This window comes from Polypterus senegalus, chromosome 9, assembly GCF_016835505.1.
Source record: "Polypterus senegalus isolate Bchr_013 chromosome 9, ASM1683550v1, whole genome shotgun sequence".
NCBI lineage: Eukaryota > Metazoa > Chordata > Cladistia > Polypteriformes > Polypteridae > Polypterus > Polypterus senegalus.
In genome coordinates this window covers 32,613,156-32,629,087 of record NC_053162.1, presented here as the reverse complement: position 1 = coordinate 32,629,087, position 15,932 = coordinate 32,613,156, and the positions used below count along the sequence as shown (strand labels likewise).

The window sequence follows — 15,932 nt, the reverse complement described above, 5'->3', positions numbered from 1 at the left end:
CGAAAATCATTACTAAGTAAAGTCAAATTTAATAGCTTAATTAGTACAAGATGCAAAAAATGAGTTGGTAAAATAAATCAAAGCAAATGGATAAAGAGTTGGAGCCTCTAGGGAGTTCCTATTTAAAGTCCCAGTTGAAATGAGAGCAAAAATAAAGAAGAAAATTGGTTGCAGTTGGCGCATTATAAAAGCCTTAAGAGTTGGGCTTCTGAAGGTCAGAAGCTCCATCCTTCCTGGAAGCTGCTACCCAAGTGAACACCATCTTCTGGTGTGGTGTCTGCTTAAATATGTTCAGGAGAGGAAGGGGTGGGGCTTGATGGACATGGGGGGTAGTGACTTCAGGCTTCTTTCTGTGGCTTTTTCTCCATTCTAAACATGGGAAAGGAAGCATTAGTGGCTGTGTTACACCCTGCGTCTCACCCCTATATTTCCGTCAACCAGCTCCCGTGAGACAATCCTAATGCTTACATGAGTGACGAGTGTAAATTTGAATTTCCCTTTAAAGGAGTACTCCATTCAAAACTGATGTTTTCATATATGTAAACTTACCCCATGTAGTTTGTAGTAATGACTGAGAATTTTTTTTATCTCATCTTTTCATTCAGAATGAGAGAAGAAAGTTTATGATATAAAAGAACCTAATGATGACCAATGCTCTGCAATGGCAAACAATGCTAAAAAATCCTTCTCACATTACTCAGGTTGCATTATCCGTTATCTAGTCATTTGCTGAAAATGTCCAAAACGCATGCATTTCTTGCTACAAATATAAATAGCTACTTGCTAAAAAGGCAGCATACATGACAAACAGAATAAAACACTCCCATAGTACAGTGCTTTGAATTGAAGACTTGCCTCTCCCGCTCATTCATTGCTCAACAGTTTTGCACATTTTGAGCATACAAATGGATACCTGACAGGTGGATTATACGACATAAGTAACATGAGAATTGTTGTTGTACAGCATTGTTCACTATTGGGATCTGTTATATCATAAACTTTTTTTCTTGTTCTGCATGATAGATAGATAGATACTTTATTAATCCCCAAGGGGAAATTCACATACTCCAGCAGCAGCATACTGATAAAAACAACATTAATTAAAGAGCAATGAAAGCGCAGTGCAAGTTAAAAAATGCAAGGAGAGAGTGCAAGGCAGGAATAACAGTCTATAATCTTGTGTAGTGTTAACGTTTATCCACATGGGGTGGAATTCAAGAGTCGCATAGCGTGTGGGAGGAACGATCTCCTCAGTCTGTCAGTGGAGCAGGACTGTCACTGAAGCTGCTCCTCTGTCTGGAGATGATCCTGTTCAGTGGATGCAGTGGATTTTCCATTAATGACAGGAGCCTGCTCAGCACCCGTCACTCTGCCACATATGTCAAACTGTCCAGCTCTGTGCCTACAATAGAGCCTGCCTTCCTCGCCAGTTTGTCTAGGTGTGTGGTGTCCCTCTTTTTTAAGCTGCCTCCCCAGCACACCACCGTGTAGAAGAGAGCGCTCACCACAACCGTCTGATAGAACATCTGCAGCATCTTACTGCAGATGTTGAAGGACGCCAGCCTTCTAAGGAAGTATAGTTGGCTCTGTCCTCTCTTGCACAGAGCATCAGTATTGGCAGTCCAGTCCAATTTATCATCCAGCTGCACTCCCAGGTATTTATAGGTCTGCACCCTCTGCACACAGTCTCCTCTGATGATCACAGGGTCCGGGAGGGGCCTGGGGCTCCTAAAATCCACTACCAGCTCCTTGGTTTTGCTGGTGTTCAGGTGTAGGTGGTTTGAGTTGCACCATTCAACAAAGTCCGTGATTAACTTCCTATACTCCTCCTTCTGCCCACTCCTGATGTAGCCCACGATAGCAGTGTCATCAGAAAACTTTTGCACATGGCAGGACTCCGAGTTGTATTGGAAGTCTGATGCATATAGGCTGAACAGCACCGGAGAAAGTACAGTCCCCTGCGGCACTCCTGTGCTGCTGACCACAATGTCAGACCTGCAGTTCCTGAGACGCACATACTGAGGTCAGTCTGTAAGATACTCCACGATCCATGCCACCAGGTATGACTCTACTGCCATCTCTGTCAGCTTGTCCCTAAGGAGCAGAGGTTGGATGGTGTTGAAGGCGCTAGAGAAGTCCAGAAACATAATTCTTACAGCACCACTGCCTCTGTCCAAGTGGGAGAGGGATCGGTGTAGCATATAGATGATGACATCCTCCACTCCCACCTTCTTCTGGTATGCGAACTGCAGAGAGTCGAGGGCATGGAAGACCTTTGGCTTCAGGTGGTGAAGCAGCACATCACATGTGACGTCAGAGCGACAGGCTGGAAGTCATTCAGCTCACCAGAACGTGATACCTTTGGGACTGGGGTGATGCAAGATGTTTTCCAAAGCCTCAGGACTCTTCCCCTGTTCCAGGCTCAGGTTGAAGATGTGCTGTAGAGGATTTCCCAGCTCCAACGCACAGGCCTTCAGCAGTCGTGGTGATACACCATCTGGACCCGCTGCTTTGCTGGCACAAAGTCTCCTCAGCTCTCTGCTTACCTGGGCTGCTGTAATTGTGGGTGGGGGAAAACTCTCTCATATGCTGGTATCAACAGAAGGATGGGTGAAGGATGCAGTACTCTGAGGTGAGAGTGGGTTAGGGTGGTCAAACCTGTTAAGGTTTGCTCTCTCCACATCTCTCTCGATGGTGGCACCCTGCATCGAGCTGCAGCCAGTGATGATCTTCATCCCATCCCACACTTCCTTCATGCTGTTATTCTGCAACTTCTGCACCAGCTTTCTCCTGTACTGCTCCTTCGCCTCCCTGAGCTAGACTCTGAGTTCCTTCTGAACGCGCTTGAGCTCATGCTGATCACTGCCTTTAAAAGCCCTTTTCTTTTGGTTCAAAAGGCTCTTGATGTCACTTGTAATCCATGGCTTGTTGTTAGTATAGCAGCGTACTGTTCTTGCTGGAACTAAAATGTCCATACAGAAGTTGATGTAGTCAGTAGTGCAGTCAACAACCTCTTCAATGTTCTCACTATATGATCCCTGCTGGATATCCCAGTCTGTAGTTCCAAAGCAGTCTCTCAGAGCCTGCTCTGCCTAAGGGGACCACTTCCTGAATGAGTGTGTAGTTGTAGGTAACTCCCTCACTCTTGGTTTGTAGTGAGGCTGAAGCAGAACCAGGTTATGATCTGCTTTCCCAAGCGCAGGCAGTGGGGTGGCGCTGTATGCGTCTTTAACGTTTGCATACAGTAGGTCAATAGTCCTATTTCCCTGGGTGCAACAGTCCACCTACTGGGAGAAGGCAGGAAATATTTTGTCCAGCGTCACATGGTTAAAGTCCCCAGAGATTAGCATAAGAGCCTCGGGGTGCTGCGTTTGTAATTTAGCAACAGCGGCGTGGATGATGTCACTTGCTATCTCCACATCCGCCCGAGGAGGGATGTAAACAATAACAATAATGACGTGTCCAAACTCTCTGGGCAAGCAGTAGGGACACAGACTTACGGCCAACAGTTCGATGTCCCTGCAGCAAGTGGGGATTTTGACGTTTACATGTCCAGGGTTGCACCACCTTGTGTTCACATAGAGAGCGAGTCCTCCTCCTTTCCGATTTTTATCATTACTACATCTAACCTGTAGTAAGTTTCTACATTTTTTTTTCTAATTACATATTTTTAGCATATTATTATTACACTGTCCTCATAACACCCATCAAATATCGGAGAAATTACATGTGAATCCGACCAGATGTGATGATGACAGTTGTTTGGAAACCCATCTCAAGCTCAAGTCTATCTCCAGCAAGTCATGACCCTGAATTTGATGAAGTGGGTTTGAGAATGTGATCTTATTATGGTGTTTCAGTCTAACCCCGTGTAATGTTAAGCCTATGCCTTCTTCAGTCCAGAGATTCATGTCACTCTAAAGCGTTCTGCAACAAATGCTGTTCTTGTCGAATTTCTGCTTGTCCCAGTGTGTAGCCTCAATTTCCTGTCCTAGGCCTACCTGGGTAACCCACTCACTCTCCTCTCTCTCATCTCTCTCTTTCTCTCTCTCTTGCAGAACCACACGCTGAGTCAGCATGCACAGTGAGCTGCTGGACGCTGCCTCTCCTGCACACTTGACAGGACTTGGCAGGGGGGACAGCCGCGAAGCATGGCATCCAATCAAAGTGTCGTTTGCAGCCCAGATGAAGACTCCAGTGATCTGGCCACAGGACGCTGCTGGGAGCAGCTCGGAATGATATTCAAAGTATTCTCCACACAGTATTTTCTCCTGTCCTGCTTTGAGTAGTGCTTTTTGGGAGGCTCCTCTCCCGCCCCTAGAGCCATTTGCGTTTGTGTCCTATGTTCGCTTCTTGTTTTCTTGGGTAGTCGCGCTTCTCGTGCCGTGATGTGACTGCTTACCGACTGTATTTACTATTTGCAAAGTCTCCTTTTATCCTTTTTTTCTTTATTTTTTATTTTTTCTTTTCCTTTTTGTAAGTCCAGAAAGACTAAGGCTTTGATTGGATTGGCCCGTTCACAGGACTGTTGCCAATGGTGACGTGCACTTGGCTTCCAGTGCGACTCAATGGTGTTTTCCTTTATAAATGTGAATGAAAGCTGATTGCAATAACTTGTCAAATAAAGAGGTCCGTACAGCCTGTGTGGCCTGATGCGCTGTTCGTTGTTTTCATTGTCTGGGTGGCCATGCATGGCAAAGGGAAAGTCTGCCATGGCAACTGGTCCACTTGAGTCTTAAGTTTGACTTGGTGCTTACTCTATAATGTTGATTGGTGAATTCACTTCTTACAACCACTGAGAAGAAAATGGACCACGAAAGGCCACATCAGTTCACCCTTTCATTTCCAAAACCCTCTTTTTCCAATTCTTGGTTGAAGAGGAGCCATACCCTGTCCCGATGCCATCATGTACAAGTATGTGAGTCACCCCACATTCCTATTCGCCAGTCATTTAACCTGCACATTTCCGGGGCCTACGTGGACACAAAATAACATGCAGACTCCACACAGACCTAGACTAGAATTCAAACTGTGCCCAGCAGTGAACACTAGCTCCACAAGCTGACCAGGTTCAATATTGGGAAATGCACTATGGAAATATCACTCGACTTATAATACTACCATAAAGCCACAAGAGTGTCAAAATAACCACAACACAACAAAAATTAATCAACAGAAGTGACCATTTTACTCTTAGCTTGTATTAAAAAATCAACGTCCAACATCCAGTCTGCTCACATTCAAACCTGGAGAAGTTTGAAAGGTGGAAGGTGTTTTACCACGAAAGGGTCCTAAGATGACCCTATTCTGACTTTCAGACTCTTTATTTTATAGGCATTTTTCTTTAGGAACATCTTTACATAGTGAATCATAGCCACTTGGGATAAGCTACCAAGTAGTGTGGTAGACAATAGGACTTTTGTGACTTTTAAAACTAGACAATGTTTTTTGTAGAAGAATGAAATGGGTAGGACTGGTGAGTTTTGTTGGGCTGAATGGCCTGTTCTCATCTAATGTAGACTTGAACAGAGTGTCCAAAATGCCGTCCTATAGTCCTCATATGTACATTTAGTCAGCCTGTTACAAATACACGTATGGTCCCCATCTGGGTTGTGGCTAAATATGTCCCCTTTCTCTTGCATCTATAATCCCAGATGATACAGCACCAAAACAAGCAGGAGCGAAGGTTTAGAACAGGGGTGCCCAATACGTCAATCGCGATCGACCGGTAGATCGCATTGCTTTCAAAATTTTTTTTTAAATGTTAGTCTATCATATATCCTTCCCTATGGCATTTGCCACTTGACTGACATACAGGGCGGCCAGTCTGAGATCTCTTTTCTTCTAACACACTGGTCACCCCGCACGCACGATCGAACGCGCAAGCTACTGCAAATCTCTGACTATCTAAGTGATCTAGTTAGCCTTCCGATTTATATCGACTAAAGAAGGGATTAAAAAAAAATTGTTTGTGGAGGGTATGGGCTGGATGTGGAATTGGAAGAGGATTTTTTTCTCTCACAATGTCACAGTCAAAGTGCGTTTGTCTGATCTGTCAATCTATCATTGCTATTCCAAAGAAGGGAAATGTGGAAAGGCACTTTCGAACTGTTCATAAAAACTACAAAACTGACTTCCTTCCGAAAAGCGATCTGAGAAAAAGAAAGGAGAGGGAACTAAAATCGCAGTTAATCGAGACAGCTGTCATTTTTCACTCGGCTGAATTCAAAAGCAAAGGCAGACACACACGAAGCATCATTCTGGGTGAGTCAATCGATCATTAAGCATAAGAAGTCCTTCCAGGATGGAGAGATGATAAAAGATGCCTTCGTTGATGCAGATGGCCAGGGAGAAATTCCTGCTGAGATTTCAAGAACCCTGGCCGGAGAAAAAGGAGTTTCTTCCTTGTCATTAAACATGCAGAATACAAGCAACTTAATAACGATCAATGGCCGCTAGACTTGGCATTTTTTTTCTGATCTGACCAACATGTTGAACGAGCTTAATTTACAGCTGCAAGGAAGAGAGAAAACCACAATCAATATGATAAGCTCAGTTAATGTTTTCAAATGAGAAATGCAACATCTTTTCTCAAAGCTGCAGTGCCTTGATTTGGGGAACATCCAAAACCTCGCGTCAGAGCTGGAGACGCAATGGAAGGCGTGTGCAACTTGACAGCATCTGCTACACAGAGCAGATTGAAAATTGTCAGACTTTATCTAATGGAAAAAAAGTAACGATTCGAGTGTACACAAATGTACTCAAGTAAAAGTAAAACGCATGGTGCAGTAAAACTACTCTTAGAGGTACAATTTTTTTAAAAAGTTACTCAAGTAAATATAACAAATGTAACTCGTTACTACCCACCTCTGATACTCAGTATATATATACAGTATATATATAATTATAGGTTGATCATTATGACCTGGTCATTTTAAAAGTAGCTCGCAAGCCGAAAAAGTGTGGGCACGCCTGGTTAAGAGTATTATTCTTGCATTATTGATAATATTCCTTAATGTATGGTTCCCAATGTGGCTAAAACAGAATAATGAGGGTGACAGGTTACACCGAAACAACACGGATAGATAGCAGCAACTCCTGCTAAGAGTCTATACATTCAATATGCCCAGATAATCAGGTGGCTCTGTGTCTTACTAAGCTGTCATGGCTTTGGGATAAATTATATATGTGCAGTTTTATGTAAGGAGACAAAGGGACAAGACCCATAAAAGGGTCAACAGGACCAAATAATTGAATTTCAGTTTTCTCCTTGTAAAGTTTCCAGAAATTTAGGCACATCCAACCCTTGATGTCCTTGACACAGTTTAATAAGTCATTTATTGAATTACTATTATTATGTTTTAGGGGCATATAAATTGGTGTATCATCTCCATAGCAATGATAGATGCCACATTTGTTAAAAGACCGACCGTAAAGGGAGCATATATAAAGAAAATAGGATGGACCCCTAAGGGATTCCACATGTGAAAGGGCTTGAAGTGAGTCAGTATGCTCTGGTACGACGTATTGGTAGCATTCTGTTTTTTGCAGTGGCATTACTCCATGGGTGAACTCAATTTAGAAATCGTGTAAAATTTGCGATGCACTGGGAGGAGGACCAAGGCAAGCAAGAACACAGACTACTGGCTGTTACTTGATTCTGCTTCAGTCATTGACTGTAAAGGATGAAAACTCCCCTTCTGGCCACGCCCCCTGGGCGGAGAATTATGCATGGTACGAGGGCTGGCGCTGTCCTCTTCTGGACCAAACCGACTTGGTCTGCCGTAAAGACAGGCTTCAGAAAATGTCCAGACGACAGCAGCTCACTGAAGCATCAAAGTGGCCATTGCTGAGACTGGCACCAAATGTCCCCTGTTATCTAAAGCACAGTCCCCCTTAGGACTGACTGCATGGTGACTTTTCAAGGTAGTAATTCAGAAAAAAAACATTTTAAGATCTTCATCAAGAAGACATTTTAGTGCCGATTTTATATTCAGTGACTCTAGTCTGTGTTGATGAAGACCGTGTCAGTTACCACAGAGGATTAGGAGTTGGTTGGTTGTAGCCTTTGGTACAGGTGAGCGGCTTTTGTTGCACTCCTGTATATGAGCAGCCGAGTCCAACCTGCACTTGAGGGTCCCCAGCAGCCCTACAGAGATTGACATTCTTAAAAAAAAAAAGAAGGCAAATTTAAAAGATTATCTTTAAATTATCTAACATTGATTATTAAGCAATACTCAAAATGTTCTTCAATGGCTTCATTAAAGTAGTCCAATATCAATGTAGTTCTTGACTGGAGCTGTGGTTGGTAACCTGTGTGACATTCGAGGGAACGCAAACGCCAAAACAAAATAAAAATGGGAAAAAAGAGAGCCTTAAAAAACATAGCAGATGAACCCGTGTTGCTGTGCTTGGCGCCGCTTCAATGCCAAAGTTCCACTCCCTCTCCCAGTATTCCTGCTGCCACTATTCACTTCTATCCTGCCCACCCCATCTCTGGTTAGACTCCCCCAACCCTCTTGCTTCCCTCCTCAATGCGATCCATGCTAGAATGGAGACATATTGAAACTGAGGGTTTTTGTGATAAAGAGCGTCTTTACAAGAAAGTGCTGGCCTTCTCACATCCTCCACTCCCTGACGTGAAGTTTCCACAGTGTGTGTGTGTCTCTCATTCTCTCAAGTCCAATCCCCCAACATTACAATATTTTTAACATACCATCATTTTTATAACATTATATTATTCTGCAATAGTCTGAAAATTTCTACAATACAGAATTTACAATACAAAAACGAATGTTAACACTTCCGTGTCTGCGTGGGTTTCCTCCCACAGTCCAAAGACATGCAGGTTAGGTGCATTGGCAATTCTAAATTGTCCCTAGTGTGTGCTTGGTGTGTGTGGGCGCCCTGTGGTGGGCTGGCGCCCTGCCTGGGGTTTGTTTCCTTGTGCCCTGTGTTGGGTGGGATTGGCTCCAGCAGACCCCCGTGACCCTGTAATTAGAATATAGCGGTTTGGATAATGGATGGATGGATGTTAACACTTACAAGGGTACATCAGAAAGTAAAGTAACGTAAGGTAAGGCTGGCAGCATGAGCCACCTGGAACCTTCTGGATTGGGACCCGAGTGCAGCAACAATTTGAAAATTATGAGGTAAGTGCTACAGATAGACCTTGACACAACTCAGCATGTTTACAATGGCTTGTGGGTAGTTTGAACACACCCAGCTCAGCGCTCTTTCATCTTTGGAACAGGAATAATGCAGGATGCTTTCCAGAACCATATCTCTGAGTTTGCCCCTTAACAGGGATGCCTGGATGGCACTGAAGGCACAGGAGAAATCAAAAAAGTACTCCTCACAGTGCTGTCAGCTTTGTCCGGGGAAGTACTTAATGCTACCCAAACAGTGTACTGACTATACTTGTGCACTTACTTTATGTAAATCTGGAGGATTCCACCAGGTGGCAGTGTAGGAAATCATGGTGAGAAAACGATGTCCGGTTTGGCTGTGTTGTGAGTTGAGGGAAGAAAGATGTTAATGATAAAAATTCTTTGCATTCTGATGCTGTTGTGAAGGTGCAAAAAAAGATGTCAACAGCGACACGGAAGATGGTATGTGAGACCTTGAAATGTATCGCGTCATTATGATTGGGAATATGTGACGCTTATATTGCCTGTGTAAGAAATAGATGAAGAAAAGCACCACAAGTATTTTCGCTTGTCGGCATTTAAGTTTGATTATTTGTTTCATCGCATTGAACCATTCGTCAAACATCGAAGCACGCAGGTCGATCCTGCTGGAGCGGCATTACAGCTTGCCGTCACACTGCATTATTTTACAACAGCCTAATTCTCATTTCTTTTCTCGGACATTTTCCGCTTTGCACGGTCGTAGCGGTCTAGAATATTTTGCTATTTCGTCTTGCATGTTTCCATATCCACTTTCAAAGAGCTGCCGATTTGATGTCAGCTGTTCTGGCAGGCATGTTTGTCACTATGGAGATGTTCGTAAACAACAATGCTGACATCACGTACCAAAAACTTGAACACAATGCAGCCACCAGATTTCTGTTGGTACTGAAACTTGTATTAATTTCTGACAGCATGCAAGGAGGATGAGAGCTGGGAATGCGTGGCAGCTATGATGCGTATGTGTAAGCGTTCTGAGCCTTGTGGAGCAGACAGACAACTGCATCCTCCACTCCAATCTTTGTCTGACAAGCAAACTGCAGTCGGTCCAGGTGGTCTACCACAAGACCGCTCATACTGCCCAGGACCAGTCCCTGAAAGGTCTTCATGATGTGAGACGTTAAGTGCCACTGAGCTGTAATCATTGGTTGAAGAGGTGCCTGCCTTCTTTGGAACAGGAACGATGTGGGATATTTTCCCCAGTGGTGGCACTTTCTGGACAGACTGAATAGGTGACAGAGGATACCACAAAGTTGGTCAGTACAGGCCTTGAGGACGGACTCCTCCTGGTCCCACAGCTTTTTCTGTGTGTAGCTTCCTCAGTTGTCTCCTTACTTGGTCCGCAGTTATGGGCAATCCACACTAATGGTCAGAGGTGGACTCATCACTGGCCATTTCAGTTGACATGGATGGGGGTGTGACGATGTGGGTTCTGGCTCCACGCTCCCATGGCTGTTTGGGAACCCTTGAACCCAACACCGTCGATAATGAAACCGAGTGAGCTAGTCAGTGGAGGCAAATTACTGAGCAAGGGGAAGGTAGAAAGTGCAACAGTGCTTTTATTAAAAAACAACAAAAACAGTGTTCCATAAATAGTGCAGTTTTTCAATAAATAAATCCATAAAATGAAAAAAAAGTGGAGGTTAAAACAACAATAAGAAAAGACAATCCTTTAAAACGAGAGGTTAAATCTTCTTATGGAAGCAGTCTTAAAACACTAACAAATCCGGTGCTTTTCTGGTAGCGTCTCGCCTGCTAATCCCATTTGGGCCAAGCAGCAGGCAAGACGCTCTTTGCAGCTGCCCTCTTCTAGACACACACACGAGACTGGAGACCTCCCGAACCCTGGCTTCGGTCTGGCACTCATCCCAGCCTCGGAGAACTTGGTTTCCAACCAACAGCCAGGTCGCCCACGTTGGGGATTCCAGAACCAAGTCTCCCGACTTCCGCTGCCTTTCCATGGCCTCTCTGCGGCCAGTCGCCTTCCCTGGTCACTCCCGCTACCTGATCGCTCAGCGGGAGCGACATCAACACAAACACCTGGGTGTCGGCCTAACACCCAGCTTCCACGCAGCTGTCCACGAGCGCTCGATCGCGCGCTCACCACACTCACGCACCGCCTGCTTCCTCTCCTGCTCACGGTAACCTCCGTCCTCTCCTTTCCTTTTTTTCTCTCTCCTTTTTTTCCCCCCTCCACACCGACTCGCACTTCTTTTTAAAATGTGAGGGGCCATCACAGCTGTAGCATTAGCCACGGGAGCAATCACGAATGTGGGCAGTTCCTCACCTGTGCACACGGTGAGAAACGCCCACATTGACGACTGCCCCGCGGCTCGCTACAACAACGCCCCCCTCACGAAGCCGCCTCGGGTGCGGTGATTATTTAAAATGAATGGCCTTTTTTCAACGAGCTGTGGACCCATAACACCACAGGGGGATGGTGTGGGGAGACTGGTCATTAAAAGAAGGGGGCAGTGGGAGGGAAAATCTAGTAAAAAACCGGTTCAGTGCGGTAGCTTTGTCGTGTAGCCCAGCTACATAATCAGATGGCCCCGCCTTCTTTGGCTCTACACAAGGAGACAGGTCAGACAACTACATAAATGGCACAAATTACTAACATTACACAAAATACAAAATCATTCATGAACATCACAATAATTTGTAAACACAATAAAGGAACTACAAACAGAATTAACAGCAAATTGTAGAAAGTAATATTCAAAAAAATCTTCAAAACAAAAGAGATCATACTTGAGCCAGGGCTGTAACATAACAGTGTAGAGCCCGGATAGCTCAGCGTGGCTGCAGATGCAGGATGATGAGATCAGATGCCAGCCTGGTGGCTCTCTGGACGTATCTCTGTGTGTTTTCAGCTGCTTTGTCTGCAGTCCCAACAGTTGAAGTTTAGGGTGATAGCCGGCGACAAACGTGTGTTTGTCACTTGTGCACAATGTGTGCCCCACATTAGCCTGGATTTACATACAAATTTTGTTCCTGCTTTCTTCTGGGACGTGAAGTGGGGTCCTGTCGCTTGTTTCAGCCGAGCACAGCAGAGCTGTGAAAGTCAAACTTTTATAACCCCAAAGGACGTCCTTAGTCTGAACAAATGTTTTACTTTAATGATTAAATAACATTGAAAATTAGTTTGAATTCCAAATCATTCTAACACACACATAATAATAACTGATCTGTCTGAAATAATGAATACATCATTACAATTCTTAATTAAATAAATATATGAAATGACTGCCTCACAGTTGCAGAGCCCTGGATTTGACTCTGCTGTATGGAGTTTACACCTTCTCCATGTATCTGCCTGGGCGTTCCTCCTAAATCTCAACGACAGTATAACTATAGAGCGGGTGTGTGGGGGGCCCATAGTTACAAAAGACGTGTTGTTTTGTAAGGCTTTATTATTAACTAGCTATGCTACCAGTCTAAGACAGGTTAACATTTAAGCTATCAACGTAGGCCTCATCATTAATATTAACAGTGCAGCATGCAATGCATATGTCTGTGTTAATATGTCATTTGGTATGGGATTTGTAAAAGCAGTGTTAATGTTTGTGATGTACCATCAGTTGGAATGACAAATGCAATGCATTTTATTATTAAAAATGTTTGTGATGCACCATCTTTTGGAATGACAGACACATAGCAATCGGACAGACACACATACACTTATCCTTTTATAAAGGTGGTCAGGTTTTTCTAATTCCCACAATTCCATTCATCTTAATTAGGACTAGTGACCATTTATGTAGCCTATTTGCTTGACATATCTAACTGACGGTGGTCTTCTTTTCATTGAATTTAAAAGGTGAGGGGGCTAATCTATTTTTTTGCACTAGGGTGTATCAAATCCTAGTTATGTTACTGGGTTAGCTTATATGAGCGCTCTAAACTGACCCCAGCATGATGGGAATGCGTGTATCCAACAATGGACTGGCCCCCTGTTCAAGTTTGGTTCAAACCTGCAACACTTACTCGGGTAAGTAGGATCTTTATTTATTAAGAACATAAGAAATATAACAAACAAGAGGAGACCATTCAGTCTACCAACTAATTTGTTTAGCTGACAAGCAAAGATGTCCCAGCCTCTCATTCAGATACCTAAAAGTTGCAAGTTTCTGCTTCAACTACGTGACTTGGTAGTTTGTCCCAAATTCTTTGCATAAAGGAGCGCTTCCTGGTTTCAGTCTTTATAATTACTTTAAAAAAAAAACTCCAAATGCTTCTTCCTACCAGAACATTCTCAAAGCCCCTTAATTCAGTCTAGAATTTCCAGAGCATATCCCCTAACGCAGTGGTAGCGCTGCTGCCTCACAGTAAGGACACCTGGGTTCACTTCCCGGGTCCTCCCTGCGTGGAGTTTCCATGTTCTCCCCGTGTTTGTGTGGGTTTCCTCCCACAGTCCAAAGACATGCAGGTTAGGTGCATTGGCGATCCTAAATTGTCCCTGGTGTGTGCTTGGTGTGTTTGTGTGCGCACGCCCTGTGGTGGACTGGCACCCTGCCCGGGGTTTGTTTCCTGCCTTGTGCCCGGTGTTGGCTGGGATTGGCTCCAGCAGACCCCCATGACCCTGTAATTAGGATATAGTGGGTTGGATAATGGATGGATGGATGGATCCCCGAAAAACACATAATGGAGCATCAGCCCACCGCAGGCCACACTCAATCAGGCCAATCACCAATAAACCCAACATGACCAAGGTATCCTAACTCAGGACGCTGGAGCCGTGAGCAGGAGGCACAAATCACTGAGCTACCTCTTATTTCCATATATTTGAAAGTAAGTATACTTTTATTTACATTTTAAGAGACACAGGCAGATTTCAATTTACTGTATAAAGTCTTTACAATTAATGGTTACTCTTATAGTATCTGTGCTCATAGGTACCGAGTTGTTGTAGATATTAGGGGGCAAAAAAAGCTATAGGCTACACCACATATAATAATCCAACAATAATAATAATCTCTCTATATATAAAGTTATAAGACATCCGTGCCCCTGCCCAGACAAGAGAATGAGAATGTCCAGTGAACAAGGGCACGTGGCCAGCATAAAGTAATAAACCGTGTGGCACATGCTGTGCATCATGACGTCCAATGTCCACAACAGGGCTGGGGTTACTGACAAAGAAAGGCAACAAGAAGCACAAAGAGAGAGGAATGTAAGGGCTACAATGAAAAAAATGCAACAAAACATATAAAGAAAGAGGGATGTTAAGACATATCTGACGAAAACAGGTTTGTAAATGAACAACATGACTGAAACAGACAGACTTACCGTAACATTGTACCATTAAGCCTCTTTTAACCTTCTTGCCGTTATGTTTTGTTCTCCATTTTTTTGGCTTGAAAAAATGTCATTTTTATTAACTTTCTTTTTTCTACTGTAAAATGTATAAAACACTAAAAGTACAAAGTCAGAAGTGTAGAAAGTATAATATTGATACAAATAATAATAATAAAACGAGGTGAGACACAAAATTAACCGGACTGGGCTTTCCTGGTAAACCGTCTGGAGGTCATGAATCACAGAACGATATCGACTCCTACACGTCCTCTCAAACCGCCGACCGGCTCAGTATATCCAGTGAACATCCCAGCCAGTATTTACACAACAATCGCTACATGAGTTGCCGCGAATCAACATCAAATTTCACAAGCAATTGAACAAAACGGCCAGAGAAACTTATGAAATGCTAAAAACAGTGTACGGTGATAACAGTATGTCTCGCACACAAGTTTTTGAGTGGCACAAACGTTTCAAGGAAGGACAAGAATATGTGGAAGACGTTCAACACCCAGGTCGCCCACACTCGTCTCAGATGGATGAAAACATCAAAACGGTAAATCAGATTGTTTGAAATGATCGTACTGCTTTTTCCGTAAAGCAGTTTTTGACTGACAAAAGCATTCCTGTCCTCGATCATCCTCCCTATTCGCCCAATTTAACTACCTGTGATTTTTTACTTGTTCCTGAAAATCAAAAGTGACCTGAAGGGAACACCTTTTTCTTCAATGGATGAAGTGAAGACAGAAATAGCAATCCTGTTGATGATCCTCAAGCAAGAAGACTTCCAGCACTGTTTCAATCAATGGAAGATACGTATGGAGCGGTGTAGAGTCCGGGAGGGGGAGTATATAGAAAGTGACAATGTTTAAAATGCTGGAATTCATCAATAATTTTTGTTTTTTTACCAATCCAGTTATTTTCGTGTCTCACCTCGTAATATGAACAGCACACTGCTCATGTGTGAGTGACGCATGGGTTCACCAGACTCACTTTCGGTTTCACTGCCTAAAGACAGATTCACTTCGGCATCACTGCTGATGAGAGGTGTGTTTTACGAGACGCCATTATGAAGCGAGAAGAAAACGCATCTACACCATTACCCGTGTTAACGCTTGGCACTAGCACTGATGGCACTTTTACAGCCTGAGTAATCCTCGGTCTAACGCTTGCACGAGATGTGTCTGTACCGTTGACTGAGTGACACTCAGGACTAATCCTAAGGAAGTTAATAAACGGGTGTCTCGCTATGATAGTGGACATAATAATCCTCAAATTGGCATAGCATGGGAGACACGGACGCGACAAAGTAAAATAAAACAATCCGTTCATTAACAGGACTGCAAGTCTGGGCTTTGAATGCATTGCCAAAGGTTGGTTCACTTCAGAGTACAAGCATCTCTCGAATGCGTTTACCTTAAAACTTCAATAAATATTGTCCTCCAT

General features: G+C 43.7%; 1 protein-coding gene across 2 annotated transcripts in view; it reads left to right on the top strand.

The window, feature by feature from the left end:
* The window catches only part of znf423 (zinc finger protein 423), a 144,623-nt gene extending 139,968 nt beyond the window's left edge, over positions 1–4,655 (top strand). For both annotated transcript variants that reach the window (XM_039762864.1, XM_039762862.1), the window contains exon 8: positions 4,059–4,655. In XM_039762864.1, coding sequence (XP_039618798.1) covers positions 4,059–4,088 — 30 coding nt within the window. In that variant the 3' untranslated portion in view covers positions 4,089–4,655. The remainder of the gene's footprint in view (positions 1–4,058) is intronic.
* Positions 4,656–15,932: the final 11,277 nt, after the last annotated feature.